The sequence below is a fragment of the Heterodontus francisci genome, chromosome 19, assembly GCF_036365525.1.
Source record: "Heterodontus francisci isolate sHetFra1 chromosome 19, sHetFra1.hap1, whole genome shotgun sequence".
Lineage (NCBI taxonomy): Eukaryota > Metazoa > Chordata > Chondrichthyes > Heterodontiformes > Heterodontidae > Heterodontus > Heterodontus francisci.
The window spans coordinates 85,618,321-85,641,926 of record NC_090389.1 but is presented as its reverse complement, the minus strand read 5'-3'; the positions used below and the strand labels follow the sequence as shown (position 1 = coordinate 85,641,926).

The window sequence follows — 23,606 nt, the reverse complement described above, 5'->3', positions numbered from 1 at the left end:
ATTGGCCAGCGATGAGGAGAATTCATTTTATACAGCGAGTTATGATCGGGAATGCGCTGCCTGAAAAGGTGATGGAAGCAGATTTATTGGTAATTTTCAAAAAGGATTTGCATATATATTTGAAAAGGAAAATTTAGCATGGCTATGGGGAAAGAGCAGTGGATAAGTGGAACCAAAAAAATCTTTTAAAAAACCAGCACAGGTATGACGGGCTAAATTACCTCCTTCTGTGCAAGATGATTCTATGGTTCTATGAGATGACTTGGGAAACAGTCTTCAAAAGCATGCTCCACTGCACTGCATTGTGGCCAGAACACGCAACTGTGCTGTTACAGGCAACAAAATGTTTCAATATTTAGAATAAATAGCAACCTAAAATCGTGACAACAGAAGTTTGTTTGGAGAGTGACAGTTTTGATAAAGGGAAACACATAGTATTAGCTAATGGAGGTTTCCAAATGAAACATTAAGCAGTGCATTTGCATATTTTTATCGTAGGTTTTTAGCAGATCAGGAACTATACAGGCACACATCACAGCTGAGCGTTAAAATGGATCCCAGTGTGATAATCACACATCTTCTCACTCAGTGCCATCAGATTATAGGTACATGTACTTCATGGTTTTAATATTTTTTGATTTACTTTCAGCCAATCTCAATAATACTTTTGACGTTGCAACAGTGATGCTGATGCAGAACAACAAAATTAAATGAAGCAGAGTTCTGGAGTGGGGGGATTATAATTCTTCGCAGTCAGTTGCAACTTTTATGTCTTGTACTGATGGCCCTCAAATTAAGCCTGAAATACTGTGTTAGATTCGTAGCCATTATTTGCTATGGTAATAGCTGTCACTGGAATTCATGCTTTTGCAGCCCAATCCATGAGACTGATGTCTTCTTGAATGTTTCATGCGTTAGTGCATAATTTGGGTCGGAGAGGGGCAGGGTTCAGAAATCGGCCAAGCTGTTTCCCCAGATAGTTCGGCAGTAAATTGGATTGGGAAAACTGGAAAAAAATAAACACCATGGTGTGGTATTGAGCCATTCTGACTAGGAAGGTCCCAGGTTTGATCCTTTGTCTGTGGTGAGTTGGCTTATGTCAATCTGATAGCAGTGGAGGTGCTGCACATAGCCTACATGCCCATGGGAAGGGAGGGGAAAATGTGGGTAGAGTTCTCCTGGTGGACATGTTCAGATATCAGCAGAACACAAGTTCCAGTTGTATGACACCCCTCGTAGTCAAAATGTCTACCCATGCTCAATATCTAAGCCCAAGCATAAATGGCTACTTGGCTTCCTCAATAACCTTGTGGGCAAGTGCACTGTCTGGTTGGTACTAACCCATATGGGTTTGAATTCCAGCCTATGGTGTTATCTCTTCTCAGCTAGGAAAGTGGTATGGAGCATACAAATTACCTCAGTGTCTCTGGACCAGGGTGAGGGAATAGTTCAAGCTGGGGTCTCTATCCAAAGACCTGTGCTGGAAAATGCATGTGTGTGTAGATCTCTGGTGCAAGATGGCCACTGCTTATCGCTGATGGGCTCTTCTTTCAAATATTCTTTCTATTTCAGACCGTTAGCTCTGCCCCCATTTTGTTTCCTCCTTCTTTGCAGGTTTTAGTTTTAGTCTCGTTTTTTCTCAGGTTTTTGCTTTTGGACGGCAGCTGTTCTTCATTCTGCCATTCACACCTCCTGTGGACGCATCTTTTTCTTTACTTGTCCTGTTACCATTCCCTTTGGCTTTACACCACCCACTCTTTTTTGTAATTTAGTTGTTCCTATCTTCCACCCTACCTTCACATTTGTTCTTTTTCCACCTCCTCCCCCTTTCACTTGCTTAAAACGTATTACATTTCTAACTTTTTCCAATTGTGATGAAAGGTAATCGACCTGAGACATTAACTCTTTCATTCTCCACAGATGCTGCCTGATCTGCTGAGTATTTCCTGCAGTTTTTTGTTTTTATTTCAGATTTCCAGCATCCACAGTATTTTATTCTAGCTCTCTTTCAAATAGCCTGTCAGTACTCTTGCATAAGGAATGACTATGTGTCTGGTACCGGAGAGATGCAAGCACCTGTGTAACTGTATCCCAATAAGTGCCAGCACCTTCAACAGAGGAAGGGAGGAGAGATAACAAGAAAGGCAAAAAGAAATAGAATTACAAAATCTTCATTTTGCTTTGCCTGGACACGGAGCTGGGGAGGCTACCACACGAAATGTATTATAACTTTTTGTATCACATTTTATTTTCCAGGCCAGCCAACTGGAAAAGAAGGAAGCAGATCTTCAGCGACTTGAAGCCTTTTATAAAGAACAGCTGGAACTTATAGAACAGAAGGTCAGGAAGAAAATATAAATTTGTGGTTGACTGAATTCCCGCATTGAATTGTTGGTTGTGATTGGTTGCCTCTTTTAAAGGAAATCTATGCATTGGTCGTATTATCAAAAGGGTGTGTAACGCAGCGAGATTATCATTGATTCCTTGTACGAGCAATGTGTAGAATGCTCTTGAACAGGAAATCAATAGGGCTCCTTGTAATGTTCTTCTGTACAGTCATTTTCATTTTAATAGTATTATAATAATATTTAGTGGCCAGCACTTGCCAGGGCAATCAGATGCAGGTGCAGATTTTCCTGGAAAAATTTCGATTTTTCAAGTCTTCATGATTTTCTGAGAATTTTTCTAAAAACGTGCCAGTCGCGCTTTTTATAGCCGAGGTGTGGGTGTGCATCCTTAATTCACACCAAATGTATTGTCTGACAAACGGAAGCCAGGGTGGAAGGCCAAATGTGATTGGCAGAGTACAGAAAAGTAGTTTGTTTGCCACCCAGTTTGCTTGTCTCTCCATCCTCCATTCTGATCAGTTGGTTACTTGTGGTGTATTGCTGCAGCTTCAAGGATTCCTGGATATAAATATTAATAAAAAGTCACAAGTAAGTATGAAGTAAAATGCCAAATGGAGAACATCTTTCCTAAGTTCATTCACTTACTGTTAAGATAAATGAGGCACTAAATGGATCATTTTGTTAAACTAGTCCATCCCTTTTTGAGAGATTGCCTAGAATTACCCAAATAATTAACAGATCTTCCAATCCCTTCTCTCCCCAAAAACTCATCTAGTTGTCTCTTGAATCTATTTATGCCATTTGCTTCAGTGACCTTGCACAATAATTTATTCCAAAATACTCTTGTCCTTTTTATGAAAGAGTTCTCTCTGATTTTTACTGATAACTCCTAGTTTTTATCTTGGGTCCCCTGCTATTTGAACCCATTGCCATAGTACATAGACCTAGCAGTATATTTTGTTGCAAAGAGCTGAAAACCTCAGATCTGCTGTGCAAATGGAGTATTGAAAGAGGTTATGAATTAATTACATCATGTTCAGAGAATTAGAACTTCAACAATTAACCAGATAAGTCAGTTCCGCAATAACTTGCATTTATGTTGTGATGAGGACATAAAGGGCTGAATTCTATGCCACAGCAGGGGGTCGGATAGTGGCGTGGGGGCGGTGTAAAATTGAGCAGGAGGTCTTCCTGCCCACTCCCGCCTCCGGCCAACTTTACGGCGGTCGAGCAGGGTAGGGGGGGTGGGGGTTGGGGAGTGACCCGCCCGTCCAAGGTCAAGGCCCTGAAGTGGCCACTTAAGGACCGTCGCCCACCTCCATGGGTATTTACCCATGGCAAGCGGGCATGCTGGGGATGTGAAAGGCCGCCCAGTGATAGCTGCCGGCCTTACTGCGAGCCAGGGGAGAGTGGTGCCATGGGTGCCTGATTGAGGGCCACCCCCGGGACCCAAGACGCCCTCCTTTCCACCCCCCCTCCCCCGCCAAGCGAACACCCTAGTTCACCAGGGCATGACCTATCCCCCTCGTGAGGCAAGCCCAACTTACCTTCACTCATGGCTCCCTGTAGTCGGCTGGGCTGCAGTCCCAGCAGTGGCCACTGCTCCTGGTGGCACTGCTGGGATTAAGAGCTGCTGACTCGCTGATTGGTCGGCAGCTCACTGAAGTGGGACTTCCTCCCTCAGGCGAATGCAAGTCCCGCCTCGAGACAGTTAAAGACTGGGGACCCGTAAAATGTGGGACGAATCCCTGGGCTAGGCGGAAGCGGGTTTGCCACTGACTTTTATGTCGGTGGTGAATTCCTGTCCGCCTGAGGTAAAATCCAGCCCAAGGAATCTGTAAGAAGATATAGATGGGTTGAGTGAGTGGGCAAAAACTTGGCAGATGGAGTTTAATGTAGGAAAGTGTGAGGTCATGCACTTTGGTAGGAAGAATCAAAAGTAGACTATTATTTAAATGGAGAGGGACTCCAAAAAAGTGCAGCAGAGAGGGATCTGGGTGTTCTTGTGCATGAAACACAAAAAAGTTAGCATGCAGGTGCAGCAACTAATTAAGAAGGCGAGTGGAATTTTGGCCTTTTTGCTGGGGTGTTGGAGTTTAAAAATAGGGAAGTCTTGTTAACAACTGTACAGGGTGTTGGTGAGGCCTCACCTGGAATACGGTGTATAGTTTTGGTCCCCATATTTAAGAAAGGATATACTGGCATTAGAGGCAGTTCCAAAGAGATTCACTAGGCTGATTCCTGGGATGAAGGGGTTGACTTATCAAAAATGGGTAAAAAGGTAATGCAATTATTCATTAGAGTTTAGAAGAATGAAGGGTGATCTTATTGAAACGTACAAGATTCTGAGGGGGCTTGACAGGGTAGATGTTGAGAAGATGTTCCGCTAGTGGGGGAATCTCAAACCAGGGAACATAGTTACAGAATAAGGGGGCATGCATTTAAAACTGAGTGTGAAGGAATTTCTTCTCTGAGGATTGTGAATGTCTGGAATTCTCTCCCGCAGAGAGTTGTGGAGGCCAGATCACTGAAAGTATTTAAAGAGGAGGTAGATAGATTTTTAAAATATTGGGGAGTTGAGGGCTATGAGGAGCTGGCATGAAAGAGGAGTTGAGGTCTGGGGCAGATCATCCATGATCTTATTGAATGCGGGGCAGGCTTGAGGGGCTGAATAGCCTACTCCTGCTCCTATTTCTTATGTTCTTATATCGTACTTCTAACATAGTTAAAGCATCCCAAGTAGTTTCACCACACCGCACAAGGTATTAGGAGTGGTGACCAAAAGCTTGTTCAAAGAGGTAGGTTTTAAAGAGCATCTTAAAGGAGTAGATAGAGGCAAACCGGTTTAGGGAGGGAGTTTCAAAGCTTGGGGGGTAGAAAGCTGAAGTTATGGCTAGGCTGAACCAGTTGCTGCTGTTCACACTTTCATACAGTGCAGTACATCAGCAGAACATGCAGGATAATTTGCCATTTGAGTTGGAAGTCGGAATTGTGCTCATCCAAGGTAACTATTGGTAATGTGGGTAAAAACATTGCTCAGAATAAGCTATGCGAATCACTGTGGTGCAGTTAAACTTGCGGATCAATTTGTTTCTTATGGCCTCTGCGTGGGGAACTAACAATCATTGAAAGCTGTTAAGGTCATTAAGTAAAATTGAGTTTAGACCATATTGGCCTTGGTTGGACATTAGTCTACAGTACAAAAAAGCTGCTCCTAATTGAGCACTAAATCGACTGTTTCACACAAGCTACCAGAATGGATGTTATGTCTCTGCCCTTGTGAAGTTAGCAGTGAAGACATGGTTGGATTAGAAGAAGCTTTAAGGTGCTTTGGTGTTATGAAAATGCAGTTAAGGGTATGCTTGCAATTCTCCTGTTGTCAGTTGCACTAAAAAGTACAAAACTGCCGACTGACTCTGTTCCAGAAGTGCAGCGCTATTTTTTTGGAGGGGGCTTTTCTGAAGTGATACCAGATTTGCCAGCTTCAGTTCTGCTTGGTGTCAAACGGAGAACAGCTGCAGGCAGAGAATGTAAACAGGAGAGAAACAGCAAGGCAGGTGTAGTGCCACAATGCCCAAAATCGAAACTGCAGAGTAAAAACACCTTCAGCATACATCTAATCAGTGCTGTAGCTAACCTGGGAATCCTTCATCTTGCTGCTGGCTGTGCAAAACAGAACCACGCTCCTTTCCCCAGCCCTGTCCCCTTCATTTTTGATGCAGGTGAGAGCATGTTTTGTGAAGAGTTATGCCAAAGGTTTGCTCCAGTTAGGCTGGCACTTCATTGCAGTGTCAGAGGTGCCATTTGTTGAATAAGTTGTTAAAATGAGACCCCCACCACCACCACCACCTCTGCCCTCTGAGTTGAGAGTAAAATAACCCCAGGGCACTATTTCGAAGAAATGAAGGGGAGTTCTGTCCAGCGACCTTGCCTCTGGCCGATATGTATCCCTCAACCAACATCATGGAAAATGATTATCTGGTCATTATCACATTGCTGCTTGCGGGAGCTTGCTGTGCATAAATTGGATCGGGTGTTTCCTACATCATAACAGTGACTACACTTCAAAAAGCATTTCATTGGCTGTAAAGCACTTTGGGCATCCTGAGGTTGTGAAAGGCTTTCTATAAATGCAAGTTGTTCTGTCTTCTGGTGTGAGTCTGCAAAGGTCCTTCCCTGACAGCCACAAGCTTAGTGCTGAAAGAGTTCCATTCTCTAGCACTAATATCCCTCCCCTTGATAAACACCAAAATACAATTACATTTTTAAAAAAAAGTTTCTAGCTAAATGGTGTCTATTAACTCTATCAGGCAGTTGCGATTTACACTGCTAAAATAAACCATTCAAAGGAGGCCCCCTGAGGGTTAAAGGGACATTCAAGGAGCCTTAGATAAAGTTAGAGGCATGGACACAATAGGCTGAATGGCCTCCTTCTGTGCCATAAATCTTTATGTTTCGCACAGCTGTTTACTTCAATACTTATTTACTTTTGCTGCATTGAGCATGGTCTAACTCTATGTTGTCAATGAGCAAGAGTTTGCAAATTATGTTCTTTAGAATCTCAAGCAGTGAAGTGGTTATTTTGGTCATAATGTTGCATGCCCCCTTGTAGGGGAGATAAATATATAGGGATAAAAACAATAATCTGCCAAAATGCCTGTAAACGTTTACCCCTCAATTTTAAATGAAATAGAAAAGCAATTCAGGCCTTGTATTTATGCGTTTGGTAACTAGCCAAAGAGGTGAGCTGCATTCTCTGTAGTTCTCTTATCATTGTTTAATTTTACCTATTTGATAATTGCACATCGTTATGCCACAGAACGCTTTCCCTAGGGCTATACTGTGACCTCCTGTGAAAATATTGGTCATAACTTTCGATTCAACATAAGGAACTATCCAGTAGATAATAAAATATAAATGTCTGAAAAGCCCCATTTAGCTGTTCTATCTTGACTGTGAACAGAGAAACAGAACCTTGAAAAGCTATTTTAAAAAAAAGCCTATGATTGTACTGGCATATGAATTTAGAAGCTTTTTAGCTCATCTAATATTTTTTAAAGAAAGCGTCTCAGCGGCTGGTGAAGAAATCTATGTTTTAATGTGCTATACTTTCACTAATTTGCAGTTGAAGTTGTGTGGAGACCTTGACATTTTGAGCGCATGAAGCAGGCTTTACAGCATTAAATTTAATCTTTTCCATAATAACGAGGAGCTCTCAGGAAGAAGCCCAATAGGTCACTCTTTCATATGGTGGCTTTAAGCTCTTTGTGTGCTGTTGGAACACCACTTTAATCTTAAAGAATAATAACAAGGACATTCAATGTTTTTCCTGATTGCAGCAGAGTTGTCTTTACACTCTGTTAGCCTTAGCTCGAGCTCTGTTAAACTCCAGCTATCCCAAAGGCAGACATTTCCCTGATTGTCAATCTCTCCTTATTCCTCCATCTTTGCAGCCTCCTTTTTTTTTTATCCATTCATGGGATGTGGGCGTTGCTGGCTAGGCCAGCATTTATTGCGCATCCCTGATTGCCCTTGAGAAGGTGGTGATGAGCTGCCTTCTTGAACCGTCGCACTCCTTGGGCTGTGGGTACATAAACAGTGCTGTTAGGAAGTGAGTTCCAGGATTTTGACTCAGTGACAGTGAAGAAACGGTGATATAGTTCCAAGTCAGGGGATGGTGTGTGTCTTGGAGGGGAATTTGCAGGTGGTGGTGTTCCCATGCATCTGCTGCCCTTGTCCTTCTAGGTGGTAGAGGTCGCGGGTTTGGAAGTTGCTGTAGAAGGAACCTTGGTGAGTTGCTGCAGTGCATCTTCCTGTACACGTACTCTTCCGAGTCTGGATTGGTATGTGCTGCCTCCCTTCCACTGTTAATGGCAGACTTCTCAGGCACTACAGTTCTGCACTCTGGAATTCCCCTTCCTCGCAACATAGAGGGAGTGTTACATTTTCAGAAGTGCCATTTTTCAGATGAGACATTGGGGTAGATCTTGAAGTTTTGATAGTGTAAAGTAGTGAGTCAACAGCCTATTTTACATCTCTTGATTTTTATTTCCATTGAAGTGAATGGGCAGTGAACCTATCCACTAGACCATTGGAAGAGCAAATTTGTTTCAAATGTATAGTGGTTTAAAAAAGAGCAACAGCAAGGTTGGCTTTAATTTTAGGGACAATTAACACAAAAATGATAGTTACATTCTGTAAGAAAAACTTGTGTCTTAGCTGAGTGTCTGGTACCCTGCACCACAGAAAGATTGACCAGATGGAAATTATGCAAATTTTAAATCTTTTCCGACAAGTCCACATCTGTATGTATAATGAGACCTTTTTCCAGAACGAAGCTTATTGTGAGTGTTGTGGAGTGCATTGTGATACTGGACAAAGTCTTTAATTTTCTTACCTATTGGTTGACTGGTTTGATTGGTGTACTTCTTAAAAATGAAGAGATTCATATTTTTATTGAGACTATGTCTCTAGTTTAAGTAGTGCAGGAAATTCAGGGCTAAAGTGATGATCTGGACTAGTTTTGATTGCCTAGGTGAGTTTCTGTGGGTGGGGGTGGGAAGTGTCTGTATTGTGATAGACAAGGTATCACAGTTGTGTGGGATGAGATGAATGGGCCAAAGGCTCATAACTTGTCAGTAATAGTTCATATAAGGGATCACTAGCCATTAGCTAGACTCTTGAATCATTGGCCGGTCAAGTGAGGAGGGGTTGAAGCCTTCCCTCTTTTCGCTCTCCTTGACGACAACTGGTTTAATTCTTTCTTAAAGTGGATATACTGGCCAATTCAGTAGTTGTTTGGTTACTTACTTGCTATGATCAAAACAAGAATCAATCGGACAGGTTTTCATGAGTTAACAAAGAAAGAGGTTAACTGTATTGTACCTAAACCGAACACGTAAAATAATAATGCGTCAGCTTTCACTCTCACATGCACATAGAGGTTTACACGCACACAAATAAGTTAGAGTGGGGAAAGGTAGATTGATTGAGTTAGAGTCCATGAAACAAAAGGTATACAGTCTGTGGAGTTTGGTGATTCAGCTGGCTTCCAGCTGAATTCAATGGCCCTGAAGCTTTTAGTTTGAAGAGGTAGATAACTGGTTCGGTAGGTCTGTTTAGATACAGCGATGCAGATGTTTTCTTTCACTGGGGTTTCTGATTGTAGCTGGAGTATGCAAAGGTGGTCAGTCAATAAGCAGGATTTGAAAACTTTCAAGCTGGAATGGAGAGAGAGAGAGAGATAGACCCCACTTAGGTCTGCACATGTCAGAGTCCAATTGCTGCTTCTTTGCTGCAGAGAAAAACACCAGTTTAAAAACCACAGATGGGGAGGGGCTTATCACATGACAGTCACTCAGTGATTCAAACTTAGCAGTGAGCAGTATTTCTTCTTGCTGAGAGAACAGGTAGTTCCTTTAAACTTCCTGGGTGTTGATTCTTGATGGGGACTTAGCAGACATTTTGTCTCTCTCCTCACAAGCATTGCAGTGTAGGATACAGGGTTTCAAATTAGGCGATCATCTTAAGCTGAAAGGATTACTTTGCTGGCAGCTTGTCTTTTTTTAAAATATCTTTAAAAAAACAAATACAAATTCATATCTCCATCTAGTGGACTAAAGAAACTTATCATTCAACTAAACACATTGGTGTAACAAGTACAACACATAAAAACAATTGAATCCATGCAGCATCACTGGCACTTATGTTAGAGGAACTTGGCTACTTTGATACGATTGACTGCTTCCTCACATTGACAAACTTCATGCAATTTGTCAGCTTGTGAAGCGGCTTGCTGCTAGCCTTAGATCAGTGACGTAAAATATTGTTCAATTCCTGTGTTACGACCTCAGTGAGACTGTGCACATTAAAATATGAGATACGAACCCCCAGCCCAATTTAAAGAATTACACAAGATTTCACGTTTTAAGACTGCTATATAACAACTAAACTAAAAGAAATCCCTATTAACTAAATAGTACTTTGTAAGTAGCTGATACTCCAAATTACAAAGAATGGTAATACAAAGAAATCCCTTAGGATCCAGGGAAATGCAGCAAGGTGGATACAAAATTGGCTCAGTGGCAGGCAACAAACGTAATTGTTGACGGGTGTTTTTGTGACTGGAGGGCTGTTTCCAGTGGCGTTCCTCAGCGCTCAGTACTGCTTTTGTGGTATATATATTAACAATTTGGACGTAAATGTGGGGGTCAATAAGATTAAAGAGGTAAACGCGTGGCTCAAAGATTGGCGTGGGAGAAATGGGTTCGAATTCGTGGGACATTGGCACCAGTACTGGGGAAGGAGGGAGCTGTTCCAATGGGACGGGCTCCACCTAAATCATGCTGGGACCAGAGTCCTGGCGAATCGCATAACTAGGGCTGTAGATAAGGCTTGAAACTACATAGTTGGGGGGAGGGTTCAGTTGGATGGAAAATTAGGAAGTCGAAGGTAGGAGTGCAGGTTAGTGATGAGGCTGATTGTTATCAGAAAATAAAAGGAAAGGACAGAACGTGTGACTATCATATTGTACCAATAAATCGTACAAGAGTAGGGAAATTTGATAATAGAACAAACTTAAAGGCTTTGTATCTGAATGCACGAAGCATTGGGAATAAAATAAACGAGTTAACAGCACAAATAGAGACGATTGGGTATGATTTAGTGGTGATTACTGAGATGTGGTTGCAGGGAAACCAGGTTTGGGAATTGAATATCCAAGGGTACTCAGTATTTCGGAAGGATAGGCAGGAAGGAAAAGGAAATGGTGCAGCTTTGTTAGTTCAGGAAGAGATCAGTGCTGTAGTGAGAAATGATATAGGCACTGGAGATCAAGACGTAGAATCAGTCTGGGTAGAAATAGAAAATAGCAAGGGAAAGAAGTCCCTGGTGGGAGTAATCTATAGGTCCCCAAACAGTAGTTCTCCAGTGGGGCACAATATAAATCAGGAAATACTGGGGGCTTGTAAGAAAGGTATGGCAATAATCATGGGTGATTTTAATATGCATATGGACTGGATTAATCAAATTTGCAAGGGTAGCCTTGAGGGAGAGTTCATTGAATGTATTAGAGATTGTTTTTTGGAGCAAAGTGTTGTGGAACCAACCAGGGAGCAGGCTATTCTAGATTTGGTATTGTGTAATGAGGTGGGATTGATTAATGATCTCATAGTTAAGGATCCTCCAGGGAAGAGTGACCATAGCATGGTAGAATTTCAAATTCAGTTTGAGGGCAAGAAACTGGAGTCCCACACTAACGTTCTGGAGATAAACAAAGGAAATTACATAGGCACGAGGACAGATTTGGCCCTAGTGGACTGGGCAGGAAGACTAAAAGGTAGGACAGTTGATGAGTAGTGGCAGATGTTTAAGGAGATATTCAATTCCTCCCAACTAAAATATATTCTAGAGAGGAAGAAAGATTCTAAGAGGGGGAAAAACATCCATGGCTAAGCAAGGAAGTTAAAGATAGCATATAGACAAACACTACGGCATACCATATTGCAAAGGACATTGGATGGCTGGAAGATTGGAAAACTTTGCAAGGTCAACAAAGGGTTTCTAAAAAAGTAATAAAAAGAGCAAAGGCAAATTTTGAAAGAAAACTAGCGCAAAATATAAAAATGGATAGAAAAAGCTTCTATAAGTATATAAAAGGGGAGAGAGTAGCTAAAGTAAATGTTGGTCCTTTGGAGAATGGAACAGGGGAGTTAATAGAGGGGAACACAGAAATGGCGGAGACAATAAATCAGTATTTTGCCTCAGTTTTCACAGTGGAGGACACTAGTACCATCCCTATAATAACAGGAAATGCAGAGGTTATAGAAAGGGAGGAACTTGGAACAATTAGCATCACTCGGGGAAAAAGTACTGAGCAAACTATTGGGATTGAAGGCAGACAAGTCCCCAGGGCCTGATAGCCTACATCCTTGGGTCTTAAAGGAAGTGGCAGCGGAGATGGTGGACCCATTGGTTGTAATATTCCAAAATTCCCTGGATGTGGATTGGAAAAAAGCTAATATGACACCCTTATTCAAAAAGGGAGGGAGGCAGAAAGTAGGAAACTATAGAACAGTTAGTTTAACATCTGTCGTTGGGAAATTGTTAGAATCCATTATTAAGGAAATAACAACAGGATATTTAGAAAGTCAAAACGCAATCCACCAGAGTCAGCATGGTTTTATGAATGGTAAATCGTGTTTGACTAATTTGCTAGAGTTCTTTAAAGCTGTAACAAGTAAAGTGGATAATGGGGATCCTGTAGATGTAATATATCTGGACTTACAGAAGGCATTTGATAAGGTGCCGCACAAAAGGTTAATACACAAGGTAAGATCACATGGGGTTAGGGACAATTTATTAGCTTGATACGGGATTGGCCAACCAACAGAAAACAGAGAGTAGGGATAAATAGGTCTTTTTCTGGCTGGCAGGATGTAACTAGTTGGGTGCAACAGGGTTCGGTCCTTGGGCCCCAACTATTTACAATGTATATTAATGACTTGGATGCAGGGATAGAAGGTACGATAGCCAAATTTGCAGATGACACTAAAATAGATGGGACAGTAAGTTGCAATAAAGAAATAAGAAATTTACAAATGGGTATGGATAGGTTAGGTGAATGGGCTAAAATTTGGCAGATGGAGTTTAACGTGGATAAGTGTGAGGTTATCCATTTGGTTGGAAGAATAAAAAGGCAAATTATTATCAAAGTGGAGAGAAACTTCAGAGTGCTTTGGTGCAGAGGGATCTGGGTGTCCTTGTGCAGGATTCGATGAAAACTAGTATGCAGGTACAGCAGGTAATAAGGAAGGCAGATGGAATTTTGGCATTTATTGCTAAAGGAATACAGTATAAAAGTAAGGAAGTGGTGCTGCAACTATACAAGGCATTAATGAGACCGCACCTGGAGTATTGCATACAGTTTTGGTCCCCTTACTTGAGGAGGGATGTAGTTGCACTGGAGGCAGTTCAGAGGAGGTTCACTGGATTGATTCCAGGGATGAGGGGTTTGTCTTATAAAGAGAACAAAGAACAAAGATAATTACAGCACAGGAACAGGTCCTTCGGCCCTCCAAGCCTGCGCCGATCCAGATCCTCTCTCTAAACATGTCGCCTAAAAGAACAAAAGAGATTGAGCAGCTTAGTCCTTTACTCTCAAGAGTTTGGAAGAATGAGAGGAGATCTAATTGAGGTATATAGGATGATTAAAGGGATTGACAAAGTAGACGTAGAGAGCATGTTTCCTCTTGTGGGGCAATCTAGGATGAGAGGTCGTAGTTTTAGGATAAAGGGTAGCAGATTTAAAACAGAGATGAGGAGAAATTACGTCTCTCAAAGGGTCGTGAGTCTGTGGAATTCGCTACCCCAGAGTGAGGTGGATGCCGGGACATTGGGTAAATTTAAGGAGGAGATATACAGATTTTTAATTAGTAATGGGTTGAAGGGTTATGGAGAATGGGCAGGAAAGTGGAGTTGAGGCCGAGATGAGATCAGCCATGATCGCATTGAATGGGGGAGCAGGCTTGAGGGGCTGAATTGCCTACTCCTGCTCCTAGTTCTCATGTTCTTATGAATAAGAAGTTTGCAGATGGCACAAAGATTGGCCCTGTGGTAGATAGTGAGGAGGATATCTGTAGACTGCAAGAAGATATTGATGGACTGGTCAGATCGGCAGAAATGTGAAGTGATGCGTTTTGGGGAGGTCAAACAAGGCAAACAAATACACGATCAGTGGGAAAATACGGAGAAGTGTAGAGGAAGTGAGGGACCTTGGAGCGAATGTCCACAGATCCCTGAAGGTAGCAGGACAGGTTGATAAGGTGGTTAAGAAGACATATGGAATCCTTTCCTTTATTAGCCGAGGCCTGGACAACGTATGTCAGCCAAGAGCGATGTCTCAATTCATTCCATCTTCGCTGCCTCCGGAGAATACTTGGCATCAGGTGGCAGGACCGTATCTCCAACACAGAAGTCCTCGAGGCGGCCAACATCCCCAGCTTGTACACACTACTGAGTCAGCGGCGCTTGAGATGGCTTGGCCATGTGAGCCGCATGGAAGATGGCAGGATCCCCAAAGACACTGGTATCAGACCCACCGGCCGTCCACGTCTCCATTTTAAAGACGTCTGCAAACGCGACATGAATTCCTGTGACATTGATCACAAGTCGTGGGAGTCAGTTGCCAGCGTTCGCCAGAGCTGGCGGGCAGCCATAAAGACAGGGCTAAAATGTGGCGAGACGAAGAGACTTAGTAGTTGGCAGGAAAAAAGACAGAGGCGCAAGGGGAGAGCCAACTGTGCAACAGCCCCAACAAACAAATTTCTCTGCAGCACCTGTGGAAGAGCCTGTCACTCTAGAATTGGCCTTTATAGCCACTCCAGGCGCTGCTTCACAAACCACTGACCACCTCCAGGCGCGTATCCATTGTCTCTCGAGATAAGGAGGCCCAAAAGAAGAAAAAGAAAAGAATATAAGAGCAGGGAGGTTATGCCGGAACTGTATAACACATTGGTTAGGCCACAACTTGAGTGCTGTGCAGTTTTGGTCACCTCATTACAGAAAGGATGTAATTGCAGCAGAGAGGGTACAGAGTTACGAGTATGTTGCCAGGACCGGAAAAATGCAGCTATGAGGAAAGATTGGATAGGCTGGAGCTTTTCTCCTTGGAACAGAGAAGGCTGAGGGGAGATCTGATTGAAATGTACAAAATTTTGAGGGGCCTGGATAGAGTGGATGTGAAGGGCCTATTCACCTTAGCAGAGAGGTCAGTGACGAGGGCGCATAGATTTAAAATGATCGGTAGAAAAATTAGAGGGGCGATGAGGAAAAGCTTTTTCACTCAGAGGGTGGTGGGGGTCTGGAACTCACTGCCTGAAAGGGTAGTTGAGGCAGAAACCCTCAACTCATTGAAAATGAGTCTGGGTGGATCATTTTTCAGCCAGCACAGACACGATGGGCCAAGTGGCCTCTTTCTGTGCCGTAAACTTTCTATGTTGTTTACATAATAAAATACTTGAAAACCTCACATCACACTTTTATATGTTACACAGTCCTCTTCGATGGTGAAATCTTTGCGGTTAAAAGTCTCAAACTCCACCCAATTGCAGTGGGTTGCAGACCTTTGCAAAAATCAGTGTCTTCTTTGCTCACTTCTCCAAGGACTTTCAACCTGGAGAATTACTGGTGAATCAGCTGGTCTTTTACTTGTCCGCAAGCTTCATCTTTCAAAACAGGTTCAAGTCGTTGTAGCCTTTTGCTGTATCAGACTTTTGAGAGCAGGTGTCCCCACCCCCCTCTCTCTCTCTCTCTCTCGGCTGCAACTGCTGGGTTCCCTTCTTACAGCCTTCAGAAAATTTGTTACATTTATCTGGACTCAAAAGTCAATAGCTTACTATCCTGTTCCAATGTGCAAAGTCCAGAAGTCTAGTTTCACAGAGCCACATTGTTCCCAGGTGCTAATAGCTGCTTGGTACATTTGCATTTTCAAAAGCACTGATTCCTTGCTTGATGACCCGAAAGTCTGCGAGGGTGAAATCCATTATTATTCAGGTGTTTCCCCTGCAGTCTGATTTTTTTCCAAAAAAATGTCTTTGATCTGTTTTGTCCTTTAGTAGAGTGGATGTGAGATCACTGGCCCTTCCGGACGCCATCTTAAACTTTTAAAAGCCACGATTTAAAAAAAAGATAATCCTGTTGCAAAGTCCAGTTTTCATAACATCTTGGGTCAAGTGGAAGAAAAGAATCTAACCACAGCATCCATGGGAATTGGCTGAGGGGAGAGGAGAAAGGGCAAAGCATGACTTTCTGACGTTTATTTCCAGGTTGGTTGCCTGTTAAAAGGTCAGTTGCAGAGTGAGGTCCAGTGAATCACCAAAACGGAGATGAAAATTCAATTCTGAGGACCAGTTCCACACTACTTGCACCTCTAAGTGTCCAGAAGGCCATAGATGCTTTGTAGCAGTCTACAATTCAGACTGTCAAGAAAGATGTGAATGTTGCCTGGGCTATTTGTCTCTATTATTTGAACCAGTACTATTCACTCCCACCTTCCTCTTTCCTCAAGTGCCCTTATTAATGAGCTACTTATTTACCTACAGTAATAAAAAAAAATTAAAACTGGCCCATGAATCTTTTCTTTAAAAGAGAGCATTTCTGCGGAGAAATTGTTTTTCCCTGGAGGTGCTGACTCTTTGTTGAGGTGCAGTTCGATGAAGACCTCAGCCATAAGTTCATTCCGGTGCCTCAACCATGTGGTCATTCTTCACATGTGAGCTTCCATAGTGTGTTGTTGGGCTATTTGACTATGTAAAGGAACAAGGCCAAACCTGATCCTGTCCTCACTCATTGTCTCACACAACTGCATAGTGATCAGAAGCAGCTTGGGTGATTCTACATCCTTTGGACCCCAATTCTAAATGCAGCTGACATAGCAGAGATCACTTGGGTACACCTGAATAAAAGCAAAATACTGCGGATGCTGGAAATCTGAAATAACAACAAGAAATGCTGGAACCACTCAGCAGGTCTGGCAGCATCTGTGGAAAGAGAAGCAGAGTTAACGCTTCGGGTCAGTGACTCTTCTTCGGAACACCTGATTGGGTGGGGAGGGGAAGTGGTGGTGACGTGTTAAGGGGGTTGAAGAGAAATTTCTCAGGTTTTTTCTCCAAATTGACCTTGGTTTTTGTGGGTTTTTTTGGCTTCTCCCAGGCGATCTCATGGTTCTTGGGTGGGATGCACAAGGTGTAACAATTGTGTGAGACACATTTGAAGGATCAGAAGGTCTTTTGCTGCCCGTCACGGTTCATACGGTAGTGTAGTGATAATGATACTGAACTAGCAACGTAATGCTCACGTGTTCAAATCTCACTATGGCAATTTGAGAAATTGAATTTAATCCAACAATTTATGGGCTGGTATTTTTTTTTAAAAATGACCTTGAAAACTGCTGATTGGCATTAAAAACCAACTGGTGTGGGGAAGAGACTGTACTACCCCTACTCAGTCTGGCCTATACCTGACTCCAGTGCAAATGATGTGATTGACTCTCCATGGCCTCTGAAGTGGCCTTGCAAATTGTTCAGTTGTGTACACAATCACCGAAAACAAACATCATGGAAATTAGGAATGGGCTCTAAATGCAGCTTAGCCAGTATCGCCCGCATTGCAAGAACAGTTTTTTTAAATCACCGAACATCCCCTATCAAAATGCCAACCTGAATTTTCAGGTTTCTTTGACTTGGTGCTAGGGCAGAGGCAGCACCAGAGTCCATTCATTCTTAATATAATCTCCTGCAGATTAAATGCAAAGACTTCTTCCTTTTTAATGTACTTGTTCCGACAGTAATGTTCTTTAATTATTTTCTGCTGCCCATTCTGCCCACAGTACAAGTAATTAATATCGCTAAGCAATTCATAACCGATTTGCAAAATGCAAACCCAACTAAATGAGTAGGTGGGAGATGAGTTATTCATCCAGTTACTGAATTAAGATATTTAATAACACAGCAGGAAATCAAACTAATATCATCTCCGTTCTGTCCAGAAAGAGGTTAATCCTAATGCAGCATGACAGCTATCATTAGGTCTGAATTAGATTAGATTGCATTGGAATATTGAATCTTTGCTTTCATGTTTCACAGTTAGTTGCTTGAATTAATAATGGTATTGTTGATACAAGCTTACTGCCTTCTTGTTTGCTGAAAATTAAGTGTTAATAATCAAGTCTGGTTTTAAGAAACATCTCTGTGCTCTCCTGATGTCTCAGCTGTGAATAGCTGAGCACTTAGTGTCAGCCATGGCTAAGTGGATAGCACTCTAGTCTTTGCGTTGGCAGGTCATGGGTTTGAGCCCCACTCCAGAGCCTGGAGCACATAATCCATGCTGACAGTTCTGTGTGGGACTGAGGGAGTGCTGCACTGTCAGAGATGCTGTCTTTTGGATTAGACATTAAAACGAGGCTCCATCAACTGGATGCAAAAGTTCCCATTGTGAAGACGAGCAGGGGAGTTATCGCAGTGCTGTGGCCAACATTCAACCAGCACCTAAAACAAATAATCTGGTCATGTATTTCATTACTGTTTGTGGGACCTTGCTGTGCAAAAATTAGCTATTGAATTTCCTATGCTGCAACTGTGACTATAGTTGAGAAGTTTCATTGACTACATAAGAATTAGGAGCAGAAGTAGGCCATTTGGCCCCTTGAGCCTTTTCCACCATTCAATAAGATCATGGCTGATCTGTTTATGTCTCGAATTCCACACTGCCATCTACCCCCGATAGCATTTGATTCCCTTGCCTAATAAGAATCTATCTACCTCCGCCTTAAAAATATTCAATCAACCTGCCTCCATCACCTTCTGAGGCAGGGTTCCAAAGTCGCACAAGCCTCGGAGAAAAAAATTCTCCTCATCTCTGTCCTGAAAGGGTGACCTCTAATTTTAAAACAGTGTCCCCTAGTTCTGAACTCACCCACAAGAGTAAAAATCCTTTCCACATCCACCTTGTCAAGACCGTTCAGGATCTTATAAACTTCAATCAAGTCTCCCCTCACTCTTCTAAACTCCAGTGAAAACAAGCCCAGTCTGTCCATCTTTGCCTCATAAGAGAACCTGCTCATACCAAATATCAATATGGTAAACCTCCTCTGAACCGCCTCCAACGCATTTACATCCTTCCTTAAATAAGGAGACCAAAACTGCACATAGTATTCGAGATGTGGTCTCACCAATGCCCTGTATAACTGAAGCATAACATCCTTACTTCTATTTTTCATCTCATAATAAAGGATAGCATTCCATTATCCTCCTTTATTACTTGCTGTACCTGCATACTAACTTTTTGTGACTCATGCACTAGAACACCTAGATCCCTCTGCACCTGGAATTCTGTAGTCCTTCTCCGTTTAAGTAATGCTCTGCTTTGTTATTCTTCCTCCGAAAGTGAACAACTTCATATTTTCCCACATTATAGTCCCATCTGACAGGTTGAGTGAGTGGGAAACAATCTATCTATATTGGTCTGCAACCTCCCTATGTCCTCTTCACAACATACTTTCCTTCCTATCTTTGTGTCATCTGAAAATTTAGCTACCATGCCATTGCTCCCTCATCTAAGTCATTGATCTAAATTGTAAAAAGTTGAGGCCCCAGCACAGACTCCTGCGGGACTCCACTCACATCCTACCAATCAGAAAAGGGCCCATTCATGCATACTCTCTCTTTTCTGCCAGCTTGCCAATTCTGCTAATCATCCATCCATGCTAATATGTTAGCTCATACACCATGAGCTCCTACTATGCGCAATAACCTTTTATGCGGCACCTTGTCAAATGCCTTCTGGAAATCCAAGTACAGTACATCACCAGGCTCGCCTTTATCCACAGTGCATGTTACTCCTTCAAAAAACTCCAATAAATCGGTGAAACATGATTTCCCTTTCACAAAACCATGCTGACTAATCCCGATTGAGCTTGAGTTTTTCTAAATGCCCAGCTATACCCTTCGTAATGATCGATTCTAACACCTTCCCCATGACAGACGTCAAGCTAACTGGCCTATAGTTAATTGTTTTCTGCACCCCCTCCCCCCCCCCTCCCACCCCCCTTCTTGAATAGAGGGGTTATATTTGCTACTTTCCAGTCTGATGGAACCTTTCCAGAATCGAGCGAATTTTGAAAAATTAACACCAACGCATCTACTACCTCATTAGCAACCTCTTTTAAGACCCTAAGATGAAGCCCATTAGGGCTGCACAGAGTGTGAAGATCGGTGTTTGGTAAGTGAGTGAATTTTTTAAGGGTTAATCTCTCAATACTAGTTTTTGTTTTGTTTACCTCTAGCAATTAATTGAAATTTTTGTTTCAGTTAAGAGTTGTTAGGTTTCTTTCAGTTTTAAACAGGGATATACTAACATTCAGAATAGCTGTAACTAGTTAATTAGGTTGCTAGCTTAAACTGGTTTCTGAGCTGTAGCAGAGCTGCCACAGCATTGTTTTCAGAGTATAAATTCAGGGGACTCTCAGTGCTGCTTCTCTGCACTAAGTGCTGCTGGAGAGCACAAAGTGTTAAGAGAGTTTGGTAATTGAGAGAGTTCGGGAAGGAGGGGAACATAAATTAAGAAGAAAATAAATTTGAGTGCACAGAGTGTAAAGTGGGAGTTTGGCACGTGAGGGAGGGGCTCTTTTTTTCAGCCTCCAGTAGCTGCCTCTGTGTTCGGTACAGGGAAGAGGTTGGTTGGTGAGTTACTGGGAAGTTATTTTACTTCTCATTGCAGTAAAAAATTTGTAAAGTTACATTATGGCAGGTCAGCTTGGCCAAGTGGAATGTTCTGCGGTATGTGGGAAGTCATGGACGCAATATGTGTCCTAGACGAACACATCTGCAGGAAGTGTCACTTGCTGCAGAAGCTTGAGCGCCGGCTTTCGGAACTCGAGTGGTGACTGGAGTCACTGTTGTGCATCCGCGAGGCAGAGGACTACATGATAGCACGTTTAGGGCGATCGTCACACCACAAGTTAGGAGCATGCAGGCAGAGAGGAAATGGATGACCGCCAGGCATTCTAAGACAACCAGGCAGGCAGTGCAGGAGTCCCCTGAATCTATCTTGCTTGCTAATCGGTTTTCCATTTTGGATACTGATGAGAGTGATGGTTCATCAGGGGAGTGCAGCCAGAGCAAAGTCTGTGGCACACTTCTTCTGATGAAGGTTCACTGACCTGAAATGTTAACTCTGCTTCTCTCTCCACAGATGCTGCCAGACCTGCTAAGTATTTCGAGCGTTTCAGATTTCCAGTATTCCCCGTATTTTGCTTTTATTTTAGAATTCAGAATGCCAAGAAGACAAGGTTCAGGGCAATGTGCCTGAATGCACGCAGCATTCGCAACAAGGTAGATGACTTAAAGGCCCAAATAGAGGTAAATGGGTATGATCTAAGAGCCATTACGGAAACGTGGCTACAGGGTGACCAAGACTGGGAACTGGATATTCAAGGATATCCGACATTTAGGAAGGACAGGCAAAAAGGAAGAGGTGGTATTGTGCTAATAATAAGGGATGGGATCAGTACATTAGTACAAGAGGATCTCAGATCAGAAGAACGAAATGTGGAATCTGTTTGGGTGGAACTAAGAAACAGCAAGAGGCAGCAAACATTGGTAGGAGTTGTTTATAGGCTCCCAAACAGTAGTGTGGGGCATGGTATTGATCAGGAGATTAGAGAAGCATGTGACATGGGTAGTACAGTAATCACGGTGACTTCAATCTGCACATAGACTGGGTAAACCTAATGAGCACTAATGCTGTGGAGGATGAGTTTCCGGAGTGTGTTAGGGATAGTTTTCTAGAGCAGTATATTGAGGAACTAACGAGCAAACAGGCTATTTTAGATTTAGTATTATGTATTTATTTATTTAGAGATACAGCACTGAAACAGGCCCTTCGGCCCACCGAGTCTGTGCCGACCAACAACCACCCATTTATACTAATCCTATTAACCCCATATTCCCTACCACATCCACACCTTTCTCCTACCACCTACCTACTCTAGGAGCAATTTACAATGGCCAATTTACCTATCAACCTGCAAGTCTTTGGCTGTGGGAGGAAACCGGAGCACCCGGCGGAAACCCACGCGGTCACAGGGAGAACTTGTAAACTCTGCACAGGCAGTACCCAGAACTGAACCCGAGTCGCTGGAGCTGTGAGGCTGCGGTGCTAACCACCGCGCCGCCCCTATTGAGAAAGGGCTAATTAATAATCTTGTTGGAAAAGAACCTTTAGGGATGAGTGACCATAATATGATAGAATTTTGCATGATATTTGAAAGTGAGATAGTTCAATCTGAAGTCAGGGTGTTAAATTTGAACAAAGGATATTATGAAGGTATGAGGGGCAAATTGGCTGAGGTGGATTGGGTAAATATATTAAAAGGTATGACAGTACATGGGTAATGGATAGTCTTTAAAGAAATATTACATAGCTTACAGCAACTATACATTCCTTCAAGGCACAAAAACCCCAAAGGAAAAGGCAGTCAACCGTGGACAACAAAAGAAGTTAAGGTAAAAACAAAATACTGCGGATGCTGGAAATCTGAAACAAAAACAAGAAATGCTGGAATCACTCAGCTGGTCTGGCAGCATCTGTGGAAAGAGAAGCAGAGTAAAAGAAGTTAAGGATTGTATAAGACTAAAAGAAAAGGCCTATAAAGTTGCCAGAAATAATAGTATGCCAGAGGATTGGGAGCATTTTAGAATACAGCAAAGGAGGACAAAGAAACTGATAAAGGGAGAATAGAATATGAATGTAAGCAAGCAAAAGATATAAAAATGGACTGTAAAAGCTTCTACAGGTACGTAAATAGAAAACGTTTGGCTAAGACAAATGTGGGTCCATTACAGGCAGAGTCACGAGAATTTATAATGGGGAAAAGAGAAATGGCAGAGAAGATAAATGATTACTTTGTGTCCATCTTCACTGAGGAAGATACTAAAAATCTCCCAGAATTAGAGATCCAAGGGATATGGGGGAATGAGTAATTGAAGGAAATTAGTATTAGTAAGGAGGTTGTATTGGAGAAATTATGGGGCTGAAGGTTGACAAGTCCCCAGCAACTGATATTCTATATCTGAGTGTTGAAAGAGGTAGCTATGGAGATAGTGGATGCATTGGTGATCATCTTCCAAAATTCTACAGATTCTGCAGCGGTTCCTGCAGATTGGAAGGTAGCACTATTTAAGAAGGGAGGGAGAGAAAACGGGGAATTACAGACCTGTTAGCCTTACATCAGTCATTGGGAAAATGCTTGGATCTACTCTAAAGGATGTGATAACTGGACACTTGAATAATAATGATCTGATTGGGCATAGTCGACATGGATTTCTGAATGGGAAATCATGTTTGACGAACCTGTTGGAGTTTTTTTGAGGATGTCACGAACAGAATTGATAAAGGGGTGGACATGGTATACTTGGATTTTCAGAAGATTTTTGATAAAGTCCCCCACAGGAGATTGGTTAGCAAAATTAAAGCACATGGGATAGGAGGTAATATACTGGCATGGATTAAGGATTGGTTAACAGGCAGAAAGCAGAGAGTAGGAATAAATGGGAGATTCTCATGTTGGCAGGCTGTGACTAGTGGGGTATCGCAGGGATCAATGCTTGGGTCCCAGTTGTTCACAATATATATCAATGATTTGGATGTGGGGACCAAATGTCGTATTTCCAAGTTCGTGGATGACTCAAAGCTAGGTGGGAA

The 23,606-nt window shown here is 42.5% G+C and overlaps 1 protein-coding gene across 1 annotated transcript in view; it reads left to right on the top strand.

The window, feature by feature from the left end:
• chchd6a (coiled-coil-helix-coiled-coil-helix domain containing 6a) overlaps window positions 1-23,606 on the top strand; it is a 388,249-nt gene that overhangs the window by 120,980 nt on the left and 243,663 nt on the right. Inside the window, exon 5 of the mRNA XM_068052356.1 lies at window positions 2,257-2,340. Coding sequence (XP_067908457.1) covers window positions 2,257-2,340 — 84 coding nt within the window. The remainder of the gene's footprint in view (window positions 1-2,256; window positions 2,341-23,606) is intronic.